Source organism: Amblyomma maculatum, chromosome 4, assembly GCF_055883805.1.
Source record: "Amblyomma maculatum isolate TAMU_Amacu chromosome 4, ASM5588380v1, whole genome shotgun sequence".
NCBI lineage: Eukaryota > Metazoa > Arthropoda > Arachnida > Ixodida > Ixodidae > Amblyomma > Amblyomma maculatum.
In genome coordinates, this window is record NC_139347.1 from 15,504,472 (window position 1) to 15,521,667 (window position 17,196).

Consider the following 17,196-nt stretch of genomic DNA (forward strand, 5'->3'; position numbering starts at 1 on the left):
TTCCTTAGCAAGTTTCTAGGAAGGACTGGACTCGTGTCACTCAGTCGCTTCGGTTTCCGTAGTAGCAACCACACTTCTACAAAGCGTCACGCAGACGCCAGGGTCCATCGAGCACCAACTCTCCATTTGTGTCATGCCGGAAGAGCGTGTTGAGCGTACCAGAAGTGGCCCAAGCTCTGCGGGTTTTCAGTGTTCTGCATGTTATTGCCGCTTTAACGCCGTCGACAGCCAAACTGACCCCGCGCTGACCGTCGAACAAGGCTGCAGCAGCTTATATCCTAGCGTCTGAAGCTTCCATTTCTTGATCAACTGCAACGTTGTGCGCCTGCGACTCCCCTTGCCGTCAAGGACCCATGTAGCCCCGATCATTAGAATGTTATAAAGTTTGTTATCTAAGCTGCTTGAATGTTGCCTAACGTTTTGTGATATAAAAATAACAGTATAAGAACACGTAAAAGAAATATTATACTAATGGTTTGGTCTGGTTTGTAACGTCCAAAAGCTACTCAGGCTATGACAGCCGCCGTAGTGGAGGACTCCGGAAATTTTGACCACCTGGGGTTCTTTAACGTGCACTGACATCGCACAGTACACGGGCGCCTAGCTTTTCGCCTTCATCGAAAATCGGCCGCCGAGGACGGGATTCGACCCCGCGTCCTTGGGCACATAGTTGAGCGCCCTAACCACTGCGCCGCCCCGTGATGATGATGATTATACTAATGTTGGCTTTTGAATGTCAATGTTAAATAAGGTTTTATGCTTCATTATAAACATTATTTTAATGTTAAAAAGAAACGTTAGAATGTGGTAGTAAAAACGTTAAAATGTTTGAATCATAACTATTATACAGCATATATATCAAACACCGAGTCCCAGCACCGAGAGCTACACTACGCTAGTCAGCAGCGCATTTTGCCGTGTGTAAGACAGGCCACCAGTGCGCATGCGCGGAAACCGGAGAGCAGCAACAGCAACGCAGCCGCCGAGGTCGGGTTCGAACCCGGGTACTCCGGCACAGTAGTCGGGCGTTTTACCACTGCACCACCGTTGTGGAAACCTCCGGCGTGGCTGATTGATTTAGGAAGGGAAAGGCGTGGTAACTGTCTCACTTATTTTCTGTGGACATCTCAACTGGCCGTAAGGGAAGGGAGGAAGGTGGGAGTGAAAATGGAGTGAAACAGGAGCCGGTAGTGGAGGGCTACGGAGTAATTTCGACCACCTGGATCTTTAACGTGCGCCGACATCGCACAGCACAGGGATCGATTTCGCCGCATCCGGCAAAACGCACCGGACACCATTGTGGACTTGGAGGCCTGGGTGGCTTCTCTCACACAGGATGTGGAGTCGGCGACATCCACTATCCCGGAACCAGAGGACACTTCGGCTGCGGATAGTCGCCTTCTCCATATGTGGGAGGCACACGCCAGCCTTCAGAAACGCTGGCTGTCCCAAAAGCATAATCGCACCCTCAAACGGCGAATTTCCCGCCTTGTGAAAGCAATTGAAGCTTTTACAAGGGACCTCGCTCGCCAGCAATGGGGGCAGGTCTGTGACCGCATGAGCGGTAATCTAGGCCTTAAAGACACCTGGTCGCTTTTACGCTACCTCCTTGATCCTGGGCACACCAAGGCCACGCAGCGTAAGAATATTACCCGCATTATTCATCAGCTTCCCCTAGACGATGACGCCCTCCTTCAGACCTTAAAAGATCAGTACGTCCCTACAACCCCCTCTACCCCCCTCCCTTCTTACACCGGTTCTCCCAACCCTACCCTTGATGAGGAAATCTCTTCAGCTGAAGTCAGGGCGGCGATGCACCGCCTCAGGACGACATCAGCTCCGGGGACGGACCGAGTCACAAATAAGATGCTTCGTAACTTGGATGACCCGTCTGTCGATGCGGTCACGGACCTCTTCCACCAATGCTGGCGCACGGGAACCCTTCCGGCCCAGTGGACACACGCCCGTATCACATTTACCCCTAAACCCGGCAAACCACTCGACATCAAGAATCTCCGACCCATATCTCTAACTTCCTGTCTTGGCAAACTCTTTGAACATGTTGAGCTGGCACGCCTCCAGAACCACATAGATGACCACAACCTCTTCCCTGAAACAATGATCGGCTTCCGGCCACATCTCTCCACGCAGGATGTTATGCTGCAACTGTCAGAAGATGTCCTTCACCCCCGCCACGCAAAGCGCACCCGAGCAATTCTCGCCCTAGATCTCACAAAGGCCTTTGATAATGTCCGTCACGCAGCCATTTTAGATGCTCTCTCATCGCTTCAAGTCGGCTCGCGTGTCCACCAGTACATATCCGCCTTTCTTAGTCATCGCACAGCAGAAATCACCATCGGCTCGCTCTCATCTCCATCTTTCAAACTCGGTAGCATTGGCACCCCACAGGGTTCTGTCCTCTCTCCACTGCTTTTTAATATTACCCTTATCCCCATGGCACACGCCCTCAACCAAATCCCTGCCCTGTCCCACTCCTTATACGCCGATGATATTACACTGTGGACCACCACAGGTAGCATTGGCGCCATGGAAGATACATTACAGGCCGGAGCAGACATTGTTGTATCTTTTGCAGCAAATGTCGGCTTGGCTTGTTCCCCTACCAAATCGGAGCTTCTCATACTCCGACCTCCTAGGTGTCGTACAGACAAAGGCCCTCCTCCCCCCATCTTCTTGACAATTGACAACACCCGGATACCAGAAGTGGACAACATCAGGATTCTTGGTATTCTGATACAAAACAATGGCAAGAATACCGCAACCATCACTAAGCTGACGGTGATGGTTCATCAAACAATCCGCCTCATTCGCCGCATAGCCAATCGCCATCGCGGCATGCGCGAGCATGACCTCAGACGCCTGGTACAGGCATTTGTCCTGAGCCGTGTTGTGTACTCGCTCCCCTACCTTTTCCTCACGCGGGTGGAGGAAGACAAGGTTAACGCCCTTATCCGACAGGCGTACAAGGCCGCCCTCAACTTACCCCGCTACACTTCCAATGAACGCCTTCTTCACATGGGCATCCATAACTCCCTAGCTGAGCTCACAGAAGCCCACCGCTCAGCCCAGTTGGAGCGATTATCATCTACCCTCACCGGCCGGAACATCCTTGCTCGCATCCATCTCTCACCTCCCGGTCACTGCTCTACACAACATACACTTCCCCCTGAGATACACCGCGTTCTTAAGGTGCATCCCCTGCCAAAGAATATGCACCCAGAGCACCATGTCGATCGCCGCAAGGCACGCGCAGAAGCTCTTCACAAAAACTATGGCTTCCAGCCAGAGACCGTTTACGTAGACGCTGCCTCATACCCCTCCCGCCCAGCGTTCGCCCTCAGCGCTGTTTCCAACTCTTTGCAACTGGTCGCGGCCGGTACAACTTTTGCCTCCACTTCCCTGGAGGCGGAGGAGGCGGCGGTTGCCCTCGTCATAGCTACCACCCGAGCCACAACCATCTTTAGCGATTCTAAATCCGCCGTACGGAACTTCGCCCGCGGTCGGATCTCTACCCCAGCCTTCCGGTTCCTCGCCTCCCTCTCCCCACCCGAACACCCTATTCAACTAATATGGGTGCCCGCTCACACGGGTCACCCAGGCAACGAAGCAGCTCACTCTTTTGCTCGAGGATACGTCAGCCGAGCAGGGACTGCCACTGCCTGGGGAGATGCTCGCGAGCGCATGGTATCCTATCACGAAATCTCTCTCCATTACCGTGATCAACGAACCATCTACCCTCCTCCTCATAAATCTATGACTAAGCTACAACAGGTGACGTGGCGCCAGCTTCAGTCCCGTACATTCCCATCCCCCGCTTTCTTATCTTTGATCCATCCAGGACTGTTCTCGCCGCAGTGCACCCTGTGTGGGGCACCTAAAGCTGATTTTGAGCATATTATGATCAAATGCTCGGAATTCCACCCTCCAGCCACTTGGCAACTCTCCGACCTCGAGCGATGGGAGGCTGCGGTGTCCAGCTCTGACCCGGCCGTTCAAAAGCGGCTGACAGACTGGGCTTTGGGTGTCGCTGTGAAGCACCAGCTTTCGGCCACAACACGCAGCCAAGAGCCGACCCGTCATTAGAATGTAATCCCTTAAGGCTCCCAAATATAAAGTTTTTCACCACCACCACCAGCACACAGACGCCTATTCGTTTCGCCTCCATCGAAACGCAGCCGCCGAGGTCGGGTTCGAGCCCGGGTACTCCGGCACAGTAGTCGGTCGTCTTACCACTGCACCACCCCGGCGGGGCATTTTGTGGAAACCTGATTGATTGATTTATAGGAAGGGAAAGGCGCGGTAACTGTCTCACTTGTTTTCTGTGGACACCGCAAACGCGCCGTAAGGAAAAGGAGGAAGGTGGGTGTGAAAGTGGAAAGAGAGAGGGAGGAGCCGTAGTGGAGCGCTACGGAGTAATTCGACCACCTGGGGATGTTGTGGAAACCTAAACCGCGCCGTAATGGAAGGAAGGTGGGAGAGAAAGTGGAAAGAGGAGCCGTAGTGGAGGTCTACGGACCACCTGGCGATCTTTAACGTGCACTGACATCGCAAGCAGACGGACGTCTTTCCATTTCGCCTCCAGCGAAACGCAGCCGCCGAAAAGCGCCGCATAGCAGCAGCAAAGAGAGAATGAGCGTAAGGCGAAGAGAGCAGCGGAGACGTCCGAACAGAGAGAGGAACGGTTGCCAAACGGCGATACCAGACTGCCGAGCGCAATAGACGGAGCCTGGCATAACCGCCGTGATGGGGCCTATGGAAGGTTTCAGTCAACGGCAACCCACAGAAGAGCATCTCAAGGCACGTCGTGTGACTGGCAACTCCATTAGAGTTTCCGAAAGTGCATCAGCTGCGACCGGGACATTCGAAGCAGAGTTTATGAACAATCCGTTTGGACACGTGTGTAGTGTGTGCGAGAGACTGTGGCTCCAAATGGGCTTGGCAGCGATGAGTATTGAAACATATGAGACTGCGTTTAGAGACTGCCAAATCGAAATACTGTATCGAAAAAATTCAGACCACTGCATGCTACCTCACAGATGATTGCGGCAGTCTTCGTCTCTGTCAAGCAAAACGACCACAACAAGCTCAGCCAATGAAATGTACCTCTAGCTGCGTATATCCTGGCATAGCTGTGCTAAGCCAGTGCCATTTTTGCCCTTTCTTCCAGAATAACACATTTTTGCCACTAGATTTCTCAGATGATGCCTGCTATTGAATGCATGCACAGCCTTAATATTGTCACGGTGTTGGCGACAGGGGGTAGATTAACAGAGCCGGTACAGGTAGAATCACACGGTCCAAGGTTTAGATACGTCCTGCGAGTCCGGAGCCAATTCACTTCAACGTCGTCTTTCACTCTGAGCGCCCCCTGGCATTCCTCCCTCCTTAAGCGTAACGCACACAGTTACACGTGCACACAAGCGTACAAAAGCAACCTCCCCCCCTCAAAAAAAAGTTTGTAGATGTAGTTTGTCAGTCACCGTGCAAAGTACGGCTTCAGTCGCAAGACATGAACTGTCTCTGGACGAGGTAGCCGACGGCCTGTGTGCTCTGATCCATCCGGGAGCACCTCGTAATTGACGTTACTGATGCGTCGCACGATTTTATACGGTCCGAAGTAGCGGCAAATTAGCTTGTCTGAAAGGCCGCGGCGTCGAACAGGAGTCCACACCCAGACCTGGTCCCCGGTGTTGTAGGAAGCTTGTCTGTGGCGGAGGTTGTACCGGCGTGAATCCCTGTCCTGTTGCTGGGTGATGTGGACGCGTGCTAGTTGGCGTGCTTGCTCAGCATCTTGGGCAAACTGCTCGGCGTCAGAACAAAGTTCGGTATCTGTTTGGTAAGGGAGCATTGCGTCCAGCATCGTCCGAACCTCCCTGCCGTAAACGAGGCGAAACGGCGTGAAACGTGTGGTCTCTTGGACTGCCGTATTGTATGCGAACGTCACATATGGTACGATCGCATCCCAAGTCTTGTGCTGGGCGTCGACGTACATCGCCAGCATATCCGCGATGGTCTTATTAAGCCTTTCCGTCAGCCCATTGGTCTGCGGATGGTAAGCAGTAGCTTTTCGATGCGCCGTACCACTGAGATGAAAGACTTCGGCCATCATTTTTGAAGTAAAGGCAGTCCCTCTATCAGTAATAATACAGGTAGGAGCACCGTGCCGTAGTATGATCTGGTGTACAAAGAAATGGGCAACTTCAGACGCTGTACCACTAGGTAACGCTTTGGTCTCGGCATAGCGAGTCAGATAGTCTGTGGCGATGATTATCCAACGGTTGCCACCAGAGGACCGAGGGAAAGGACCGAGAAGGTCCATGCCGACTTGATCAAATGGTGCTCGTGGTGGTATTATGGGCATGAGGAGGCCCGCAGGCTTTGATTGCGGAACTTTCCGACGCTGACATTGCCGACAGCTCTTGACATAGCGCCTAACAACAGTGGCAAGGTTGGGCCAGTAGAATGTCTGTCGTATCCTAGCAAGTGTGCGAGAATAGCCCAAGTGGCCAGATGTTGGTTCATCGTGGCACGCGGAAAGGATTTCCTCTCTCAGAGCTGTGGGTACCACGAGGAGGTAGGTTCTTGACTCGGATCTAGAGTTCTGCTTATAAAGCACACCACCTCTCAGGCAGAAAGTTGAGAGGCTCCGAGAAAAGCACTTAGGTATGGTGGCTGGCTGACCTTCTAAATAATCAATCAGTGCTCGTAAATCTGGATCTGCACGCTGCTGATGTGAGATATCTGAAGCATCAACAGCTCCGAGGAAACTGTCAGCGTCATCCGTGTCTGGTGGAGCGAGCTCGACAGGCGCGCGGGAGAGCGTGTCAGCATCTTCATGCTTAAGTCCGGACTTATAAACAATAGTGAGATCGAACTCCTGTAGGCGAAGGCTCCATCGCGCCAGGCGGCCGCATGGGTCACGCAGGTTGGCCAGCCAACACAAAGAATGGTGGTCAGTGACAACTTTAAATGGGCGACCATAAAGATAGGGGCGAAATTTCGCAGCAGCCCAAATAATGGCGAGGCATTCCTTTTCAGTAGTTGAATAGTTCGTCTCGGCGCGATGGAGCCTTCGCCTACAGGAGTTCGATCTAAGGAGGGAGGAGTAGGGCCAGGTTCACCGATTGGAAATGGAGGCCGGAGCGCTTGCTGTACCTCGTCGCGGACAACGCTGGCGATGGAGGAAGGAGCTGGTTGAGGTGTGCCATACATCAGTCGGAGTTCGTCGCGCACAACGGAACGTATGAGCTCCCGTAGCGCCGATGTGTCCATGCTGTGCGATGGGAACTCAGCAGAGACGGAGGCGGCGTGGATGGTGGGATCCCGTGCCGAAGCTCGCTGTTGAAGCACTTTCTCTATAGTGGATGTTTCAGCAAAGAATTCTGCAACAGTTTTCGGCGGGCTGCGCACCAGGCCAGCGAAAAGCTGCTCTTTGACGCCACGCATGAGGTAGCGCAGCTTTTTGTCCTCGGACATCGTAGGATCCGCACGCTTAAACAGGCGCGTCATGTCTTCGATATACGCCGCTACAGTTTCGTTAGGCATTTGGATCCGAGTGTGTAGAGCGCGTTCGGCCCGTTCGCGGCGATCTGAGCTTCCGTAAGTTGCCGCAAGATGACGTTTGAACTCACTCCAAGACCACAGCTGCTCTTCATGGTTCTCGAACCACGTCCGAGCGCCATCTTCGAGGCTGAAATATACATTTCGAAGCCGTGCAGCGTCATCCCAGAGGTTGAATGTAGCTACCCTTTCGTAGTGCTGCAACCAGTCGTCGACGTCTTCATAGGTGTCCCCGTGAAAGGTCTTTGGGACGCGGGGGTTTTGCAACGTGACGTAGGTGGGGGTCGTGCCAGGCATTGCGACGACGTCGTGGCTACTGGTAGTCATGCCCGAGGGGGAATACTCAGGTGGTAGGCCTCGTTGCCTGCGGCTAGTGCGGTGAACGGGCGTTTCCACGAATATATGACCAGCACTCCTGCTTAGCGTAGGGGTACGGGACATCAGACCTGACCTCCACCAGATTTGTCACGGTGTTGGCGACAGGGGGTAGATTAACAGAGCCGGTACAGGTAGAATCACACGGTCCAAGGTTTAGATACGTCCTGCGAGTCCGGAGCCGATTCACTTCGTCGTCTTTCACTCTGAGCGCCCCCTGGCAATATTTTGTTGGAAAATTCTGCTTTATTATCCATTCACCACTATCACTCATGGTACATCCGTCGGCAATGGATATAAAAGCTTGAGTCTATGCTATCTGTGCAGGAGTTATGCTCTATTAGGGAACTGTTGCGTTGTGATCTCTACAAAACGTGAAAGTTGTGTACCATCACGAGTGGTGGTCCTACATGCTCTTGCAATGTTGCTATATCACCTTCAAGAATGTTACATTTATGTTGCATACATGTTATTATATGCTCTTGGAATGTTTACTGAAACATCATGCAAACTTTTATATGTAACATTGCGTGAACATTAAAATGAAAGGATACTAACGTCAAAATAATTTTAGACTGAAACAAGAATGTGACATTGCTGTAATGTTTTGGTGCTATGTGAGCAACCTATGAGACCCAATGGGCAACTTTTCAATACATGGTTGAGCTCAAGCGCGCCCTTGCATTCTCTCTCAGCTGTTGTGACGTGGCTCTCACTGTAATTTGCACCCGAATTGGATGCACAGACTTGCGGCACCCATGAAATTCGTTCATCATGTGTGGTGTTTGCAAGCGAAGTGAGTGCGCTGAACGTTCGGTCCTTCAGCTTTCGTGGCAGCTGTCGCAGTTAGAAACTCTATGTGCATTACTCAGACGAGCAGCGGGGGTCATAGCGAGTAACATCGGTGGCATGTCGCTACAGCTACAGGGCTCACCGCCGAAATCTTGAGGAAGGTGAGGCACCTCTCTGGGACACCCCTTGCTCACCAGACTGCTCCATGGCCAAGTTCATAGGATGCTGAACAACAGCAAATGCTTAGAGTGCGGGCATAGAGTGTGGGCATACTAGTGATCATCCTCATGCCGCATGCTCTGGAAAAAGTTGTGGGAAGCTGCATGCCACGTGAAAACATTGATCCCGTAACAGACACTAGCACTTTGTTACACCTACACTGCGGCTAGCGTTCGAACGCGGCGGTTGAAGGAACCACAGCGTGCCTAGATGAAGACACAGGACGAGGACGCACGCAGCTGTTCTGAACACTACTGTCTTAGTTTTGTGTCTTTATCTATAGAATGCTGCGATTCTACATGACTGACAGAAAGTAGTACAGCTAAATATACCCCACACGGCATATCATACAAGACACGCATATGCCTCCTTTGCAGGTGCCGCAAGGAGCATACCGGTTTTTCTATCTTAAAACCCAGCTTCAACTGACCCTCCTGTCACAGCCATCATAGTGCTACTGCATTTTGGATTGCGCCTTCTTCCTTGCCACCCCCGGCCTATGGTCACCAAAGCGGAGGCCAGAGAGTGAGGACGCGATACCCACTTTGCCGGTATGAGAGGATCGAACCTGAACCTGTACTCAAGTTGCTTGAGCAGCCGTGCCACGGCTGCTTACGGCTCTGTGGTGGGCTCTTGTCGTTGCAGTGGGAAAGAGCATAAAAAGTCTGCAAAGCAGCCAAGTTTATTCCCTGCTACAGTGTGCTGGAATATTCTAGTACACTACATTTTTTGTACCTTTTCAGTGGCTCCTTCTGAGCGATTCTGAAGGGGCACCCATGTAGGCAGAGTCGAGCACACGTCACTTTTCTAAGACTGGGAGGATGTGGTCTTTGAATGGGATGTTTTGGCTGATATTTATTTAGTTTCTGGTCACTTATTGATTTTATAATATACTGCTATTTATTCTTATCCTGTTCGTATCTCCCAGCTTCTGGCCCGTGAGGAACGACATTTTTCCATGCGCCCCGTGTACCAATACAGGTTTGAAAACTAGTCTTAAAGCATACCCTATTGCAAAAACCAGTGCCACTGGGAGCCAGCGCTCCAGCGCCATACCTGATTATGGTCCCAGTATGACGCTGGACACTGGGCGCACTGGGACGCGGCATACTGGGACGCTCCGCGCTGGCGGCACTGTTCGCCCGGAAAAAAAAAAGGCGTGGGATAAAAATTAAAAATTAAAAAGTAAAAAGTACATAAAAGTAAAGGTACATAAAAAAAACCCAGAAAAAGTAAAAAAAAAAGAAAAAAAATTAGTGCAACAAGCGTGCCTCGAACTAAGTCCCCAGGTACATACTAATCACTAGCTCAGCACGCTAACCACTCGACCACGCCGACAACTGGATTTTCTATAAACATTTTTGCATTTTATGTCATGACCCGCATTTATAATGTTGGGACTTCATGTTTCGCAGTCTACAGGCCAGTGCTACCGCTCTAACAATTGCAACTTCTTGATCATTTTAGCTTGCTGTCTGCTCTCACGACTTGCAACTAATGTTCTGGGTGCCTATGCGCGCTATTTTGTGCACTGGAATCATTTTAACATGTGGAGTTTGACATCGCTGGCAAATTTACCAACGCCGGTTCTTGGGTGGTGCTCTGCTACCGTGGGCGTAATTTTCGCTGAACACGGAGCTTTAGTAGAAGCCTTCAAGGAAAAACGTGCGACCAAGCTTCAATACCGGCAAGCGCCGCAGCGATGACCCTAATTGCGTGTAACTAAACCTTATTTGTATGTAAACATTGCGGGAAGCGTTGCGATGACCGAGGGCTCGGCTGCTTGATACGCAGAGTAAGAAGGAGCGCAAAAGCTTGAGAAACACGCCAAATATTATGTATTACAAGCGCTGTATGTTGTTGCTTTTTCTCTCATGGACCCATCGCTCGGTAAACTACTCTCTTCCTCGTTTTAGTTTTTCTTTCTGCTGTTGATACTGGGCCGCGGTGCAGGCTACGCTCGCCTGCGATTGAGCCCGCATTGAACATTTTGGCAGTAATCATTGTGTTAGAGTGCCCTTAAGATCAGCTGTGAAGTTGGTTATGCATGGTAGCCCACATTATTCAATTCCAGCTTTAGTAGTGCGTTAATCGTCAGTCTGTCATGAGATCGAGGCGCGGCGATCGTTGTCGCTCTCGAAACGCTCGGAACGACCTATCGAAACATGGAAACTCTAGAAAAAAGATACTGCCTTTGTTTTCTTACAAATGCGCAACGACTTCGCAGCAAAAAGCGCTTGCTTGAACCATATTTTTCATATGCCCCCGATGGTCGATTGAAAGTACGCTGTTACCCTGTTGGCCCCTGAGGGATGCTACTCCGGCTGACGCCGCAGGCCGCACCGGCTATACTGGGGCACTGGGACCAGTGCGGCCCAGCGCACATACAGCGCTTCTCCCAGTGCATCGCGGATACCAGCGACACACCCAGCGTCAAAAGTCTAATCCCAGCGTTTTTCTCCCATCGCACCAGTGCAGCCAGTGTCTTCCTGTTGCTGCTCCAGTGAATATCGCAGACCTCCAGCGTGCCCAACAGATCCAGTGCAAAACCAGCGCGAAAATCTTACTGGTTTCGCACTGGAGACGCTGGTTTTTGCAATAGGGTAGCTAAAATCATTAGAAATTACATATGATATTAGCATCAAGTAATGCAATCAAAAATGTTTACATGCCATTCGATACTTCTGTCTAGTATTTTCATCTCAATTTTGGAAGTTACTGTAATTACCCTTGTTGTCCGACAAGAAGCGTATCCTTGCAATACAGTGGCATACTAGAGAAATGTTTTTGCATGATTTCCACTGGCAATGCATTTGACAGACACATGCACAATTTTTTTAAAAGTGTCTCAAATGCTATCTCATAAACACAACACTGATTAGAAACGACTCTGCACAAAGACATAAAAATGGATGGGTTTTTATTATTCACATTAGTCTTTCACACAGTCACAGCCTTTGCAAAATTCATTTGGGCTACAAGCACTGCACTTTGTGTCCCTTTAGTTCTAGCTCACACACTTGAGCAAACTTGCTGACAAGCAGAATGGACATGAAAGACCAGCCTATCTAAATATTGGCTCCCCTGCTGTGTGGATGAGAGCATAGTGCAGCCAAAATGGGGACCAATTTAGGGGAATGATGCAAAGGTTCAATGAAATTGGTGTGGGCAATGTCAGATGGTGACAGATCAAAGAAAAAAAAATGTATTTCCTTTGGAAGGGCAGGGCATGAAGACATGCAAATTTTTAAGCAACAGTTGTGTTATGTAACCATATTTAGGCATGGAATTCAAGTCAGGCGGCCTACCTTCTCTGGCCTCTAGTATCAGTCTGGAAATTACTCAAGTACTAGAGAAGGGAGGCAGCACAAAGCCATGTAAAGATCATAAAAGAAGCTTCCTGTGCTCCCCTAATATTGACATATTACAATAATGTTTGGTACAAGGGTGCATAATTGAGCACCACAGCTGCTAACCTGCACATTTATGAGAATGGGATGCAGAGCCCAGTCACGTTAAAACACCTAGCTTTGCCCACATTATAACTAATGCATGTATGAGAAGTGTCAGGGAGGGAAAGTTTCCCTCTTCTGAAAATGTGAGCAGATGACAGAACATGCCTTTTCAGCAACAGGTTTATCGTCTACGCGCGAGTGGTTTCTCAGTCAATTTAGACAGTGTCTGTTCTTCTACATTCTTCATTTTCGTACTCATTGCAGCACATACGACATCACTCAGTTCAGGCTGCATGCCATTTCAAAGCTCAATAACCATTTCGTGAAAGGTTCATCAGCTGGTACAACACTGTCTTCAGTATGTAACATGCTATGTGCCATGATTTTGCCTAAGGCACTGTGCTAGGCCTCATGTATTGTATAATGTTCAGCAGGACTCAAAAGTAGCTGTGAGCATGTGCACTGACGACACATGATAAAAACTAAAACAAAACAAAGTGCAAAATATGATTGTAACCTCCTTGTTAGTAGCCACACGTGTATACACTTGTGACCGCATCATTGGTGCTTATAGATACACAAGCTGCAGTGGCGTGCAGGCTTAGGGCAGAGGTGGATAAGTTGGCTGAGATTTAAAAAAATGACAGACTAAAGCTGAGTGTGGTAAAGGTCAAAGGCAATGTGTAATAACATTCTTCGATAATGGTACTTTTTTTTCTTCTTCTGAACAACAGCTAACAGCTTATTATTTTAGTGTATTCTGCTTTATATACTGCCATATAGCTGTCACAGGCAGAGGACCTCGATTGTGCTCTGGTGCCTTTTACATCTACCTATTCCACTTTTTTTTATTCGAAATAAATAAAGAAATGAATGAATGAGATCACTGTGATATAGTATATGAAAAGTGTGTTACTCACACACAATGAGCAATAGCTGCACTCTGCACTTAAAACAATGTTTTTTGCCATAAACTACATCGGTACTGATGTACCACTGTCAAGCTTAAGCTAGTGAAGGAATGTTAGTTCAAATTCAAAATTAAGTAGTAAATATCACAGATCTGGGTTTTTGGTCATCTAAATCTGAACAGAATGCAGCTAAGATTAAAGCATTCATACTGTACCAACCCACGCTTATAATTTCAAAGGGCTCTAACGACCTATTTCATTGATATATGCGCAACTAGCATAGCAGACAAACACTTGGCAACACGGCACAGTAGGTGTGTTAGGAAGCTTAAATTGTAAAAAAGAAAAAGGAAATTGCCTTAACAGAGGGCATAAGCAGTATGAAGATAGATACTTCCCTCCGCCCCCCGCCAAGCTTTTCTAAAGGATGAATGAGTTGAAGTGCAAGAACGTGGGCAACTATTAGGACTATTACAACTAGGTGTGAGTGGCAAGTATTCAAAATTTAAAATATGTTTATTTCTGACATTTAAAGTTCGAAAGCAACTCAAACTATGAGAGACGGCGTAGTTGAAGAGTCCGGAAATTTCAACCACCTGGGGCTCTTTAATGTGCACTGACATCACACAGCGCGTGGATGCCTGGCTTTTCTTCTACATCAAAAAGCGGCTGAAATTTGATCCTGCATCCTTGAATACAGAAGGCGAGTGCCGTAACCGCTGCACCACCACAGCGGGGCGAAATTTCAAATATGAATCGAATATGTTTGTCATCTGATGCATGGACTGTCTAGTGAAGCATCCTGAAAGCTTGACAGGGCCAGTTGTAAAGCACTTGAAGAAGGCGGGAAAAAAGCCATTCTCACTTTGGTTTCCTCTAACATACAGACAACATCGTGGAGGTGTTCATCAGATAAATTTACTGTGATGCAAATGGTTTGCAGCAGCTTTTTCAGGCCCCTTCGATAATTTGAGCTTCCGGTTAATTCTGACATTTTTTCAGTTTGTCTAAACCCATATTAAAGTTTGCTGCATTCAGCAGCAAGATGATAGCTCCACCTAGTTTCATGCAGATCATTCCTGTGCAAAGAATGGTATATGAAACCCTTTATGAAATTTATACTGGATTCTTCTTCTGCATACTTCTAGTTTAATTTTATTTGCCAATACCACATGAATTTTAAGATAAACAAAACAAACAATGTTTTCAATTTTTTAATTTTCCCTTTTTTCTTCACTGATCAGATATTTGACATTAGACTCGACATTTGAAGGCTTTTTTCACGTACTTATATCCGATTCAAATCCAAAAATTTCAATATATTCACATACTGCTAATTACAACACAATTAACGTGTGGTGACCACAATTTGCAATACACTGCATAATGGCCCTATTTCTGCTTACTGTTCTAAAAAGGCACTTCAGAAACATGCCACCAACCCACCTCTGCCTTACAGCTTCTGCACGCCACTCAGCACAACCAAGCCTGAGCAATAATAATCGCAGCTTTCAAGCGAGCAAGACATGAATTGAAAACACAAGACAAAGAAGAAACCTGACATGCCAGAAACTGGCTGGGCACATGGAAAGTCTGGACATTTTAACAGAGCAGCTGAGCTGTAGCACATATACCAGCTTATGCAGGCTGCTAGACAAAGTAAATATGCTGGTAATGTGGTGAAGCTGCCTTCTGGTAACTGTGCTTTGATGGTCAGAGTCAAAGGTTTGTTTCTGACCAAATATGCAAGTCTGCTGCCGAGTGCAGTTTTGTGACAAGTAGACACACAAACAAACAAATAAAACAGAGTCAGCTGTTCTGAATCCAAAAAAAATTCAGGGAAACTGAAGGAAAGCTAGCACAATGGACACAAAAAGAGTAATAAGCATGATAATTGTAACGAAAAAATTATAAGTAGTAGCACGCTTTATTCTGCACCCGTTCTAGCTGGTAAAAGGTTCGCATGGAATATAAGGATGTATACTATTTGTATATCTATGTATATAAAAAAAAACCATGTATTTGTCTGAGCAACAGCAATTTGGCAATACATAGAAAAAAAATGTTGCACAGGCCCTACATGTGAAACGCAAGGGAACATAATAAAATAATAATAAAAAGCACTACTGACACCCTTTTCAGCCATTGCACGTATGACAACAAAAGGCTGCTCAATAGCTAATACAACGTGAATACTACTGCACGGTGGCCTAGTGTTCAGAGGCACAGCACCGCATTCAGGATGGTGCACCACGTTTATGTCGAGGCTTAAAAGAATGATCAAAGGGAAGCTAAAGAGGGGACGGAAGTTTAAGTACTGGAAACAGCTGCAGCCTGCTGTAAAGATGCAGTTTGCCACAGCAAATGGACAGCTGCGTGTAATTTCACACAAAGTCTAAAATCAAAGTGATGACTTCTCATTATGAAAAGAAAGGTAAATGTTTGACAAAAAGCTATAAATCACAATGCTACGTGAACTCCACCCAGTCATGTTTTAAGTACGCTTGGCACTATGTACCAGAACAACTAACGTAAGTGCTAAGGCAAGCGACAAGCACCATACCAAGTACCAAAACAAATATGAAAGCAAGTACCAAAGCAGTCCGATAATACCCTGACCAGGTGTTACCTCTATTCTCAGTCTTAAAATGATTGAGCATTAAAAGAATTATGAAAATAAATGTAAGGTGTTATGAAACTTTCATGAATTGTGACTGCATACAGGAATGCCACTAGCAGTAACAGCAAAAAGAAAAAAAAAATACATGAGGTGAGTCAGACCTTGCATCAGCCACTGCGACAATTAGGCAAGCGAAAGGTATAAAAGTAACTTGGTCTCAGCTGAATGTGCTGTAAAAGTAACACATTCGCCAGGTGTATGAAGATATTCAGGGACGCCAGGGGCGATTCCAGCAAACATGGCAATGGAACATGGTACAACCAACAGAAATGCAACATGACAAAAAAGGCAGCAAGTAATGCATGAATATCTGCCAAAAACTTGAGCACAGTAAGAGAAGTCAACACAAAAACAAGGTAGCTGCAAGTGCAACTTTTTAAGGTGGGAGGGTTTCATTGCAAGATGCAATACTGCACAAACAAGCAATATAACAAAACAAAAAGATTGAAACGAGCATGTGGGAGGCCTGGAAATACTGACAGCAATACCGTGCCCTTGTGCGTATTGTGGGTATGCAAAACTAATGCAGTGAGAGATGAACGCAGCAGTTGGACGACAATGCAACAGGTGCAGGAATTGGGTGCAACTGTTGCATATGCGTGTCTACCTGTGCGTTTGTGTGGGAGAGGGCAAAACAGAGACATCACTATGTGTTTTCCTGGTAGCTCACGTGCGCTGAAAAATAAAAGAAAGTAAAGAACAGCATGTCATGCAGGGGCTTTGTAATCATAATTGAGGAAAAGAATAAGGAACAAGAACCGATCACAACGAAACATAACACAGAGCTGAAGGGTATTGCTTCCATGCACCGGTGCTTCAGCAATACTATAAGGAAGTGTCTTCAGAAAAGCCCCACTTGTCCAAAGTTGCCGCAGTCATTCATGGCTCTACACTCAACATTTCTCAGCAATGAAAGGAGGGTGCCAAGCATTCGTAACTGCGTCACTCTGCGAACATAGGATGGCCGTATTGCATGCTGCTGGCTGCACTGTTTTGCTTTGTCAAGAGATCAGCTGGTGTCATTTATGGTAGCCTTTCTTGGAACCACACATATTTAAACAACTTGTAATCAAAGAAGTTTTTCCTATGATCCTGTTAATATTGAAAATGCGCATTCATGCTAGAAATATGCCTTAAATTACAAGTATTACCAATCTGACTAAGTTCTTTTCAGAGAACATCA

At 47.7% G+C, this 17,196-nt stretch overlaps 1 protein-coding gene across 3 annotated transcripts in view; it reads right to left on the reverse strand.

Moving 5' to 3' along the window:
* Positions 1 to 11,883: 11,883 nt before the first annotated feature.
* The window catches only part of LOC146190335 (uncharacterized), a 61,558-nt gene continuing 56,245 nt past the window's right edge, over positions 11,884 to 17,196 (reverse strand). For all 3 annotated transcript variants that reach the window (XM_084600803.1, XM_084600804.1, XM_084600802.1), the window contains one exon: positions 11,884 to 16,688. In XM_084600803.1, the coding sequence (XP_084456929.1) occupies positions 16,660 to 16,688 (29 nt within the window). In that variant the 3' untranslated portion in view covers positions 11,884 to 16,659. The remainder of the gene's footprint in view (positions 16,689 to 17,196) is intronic.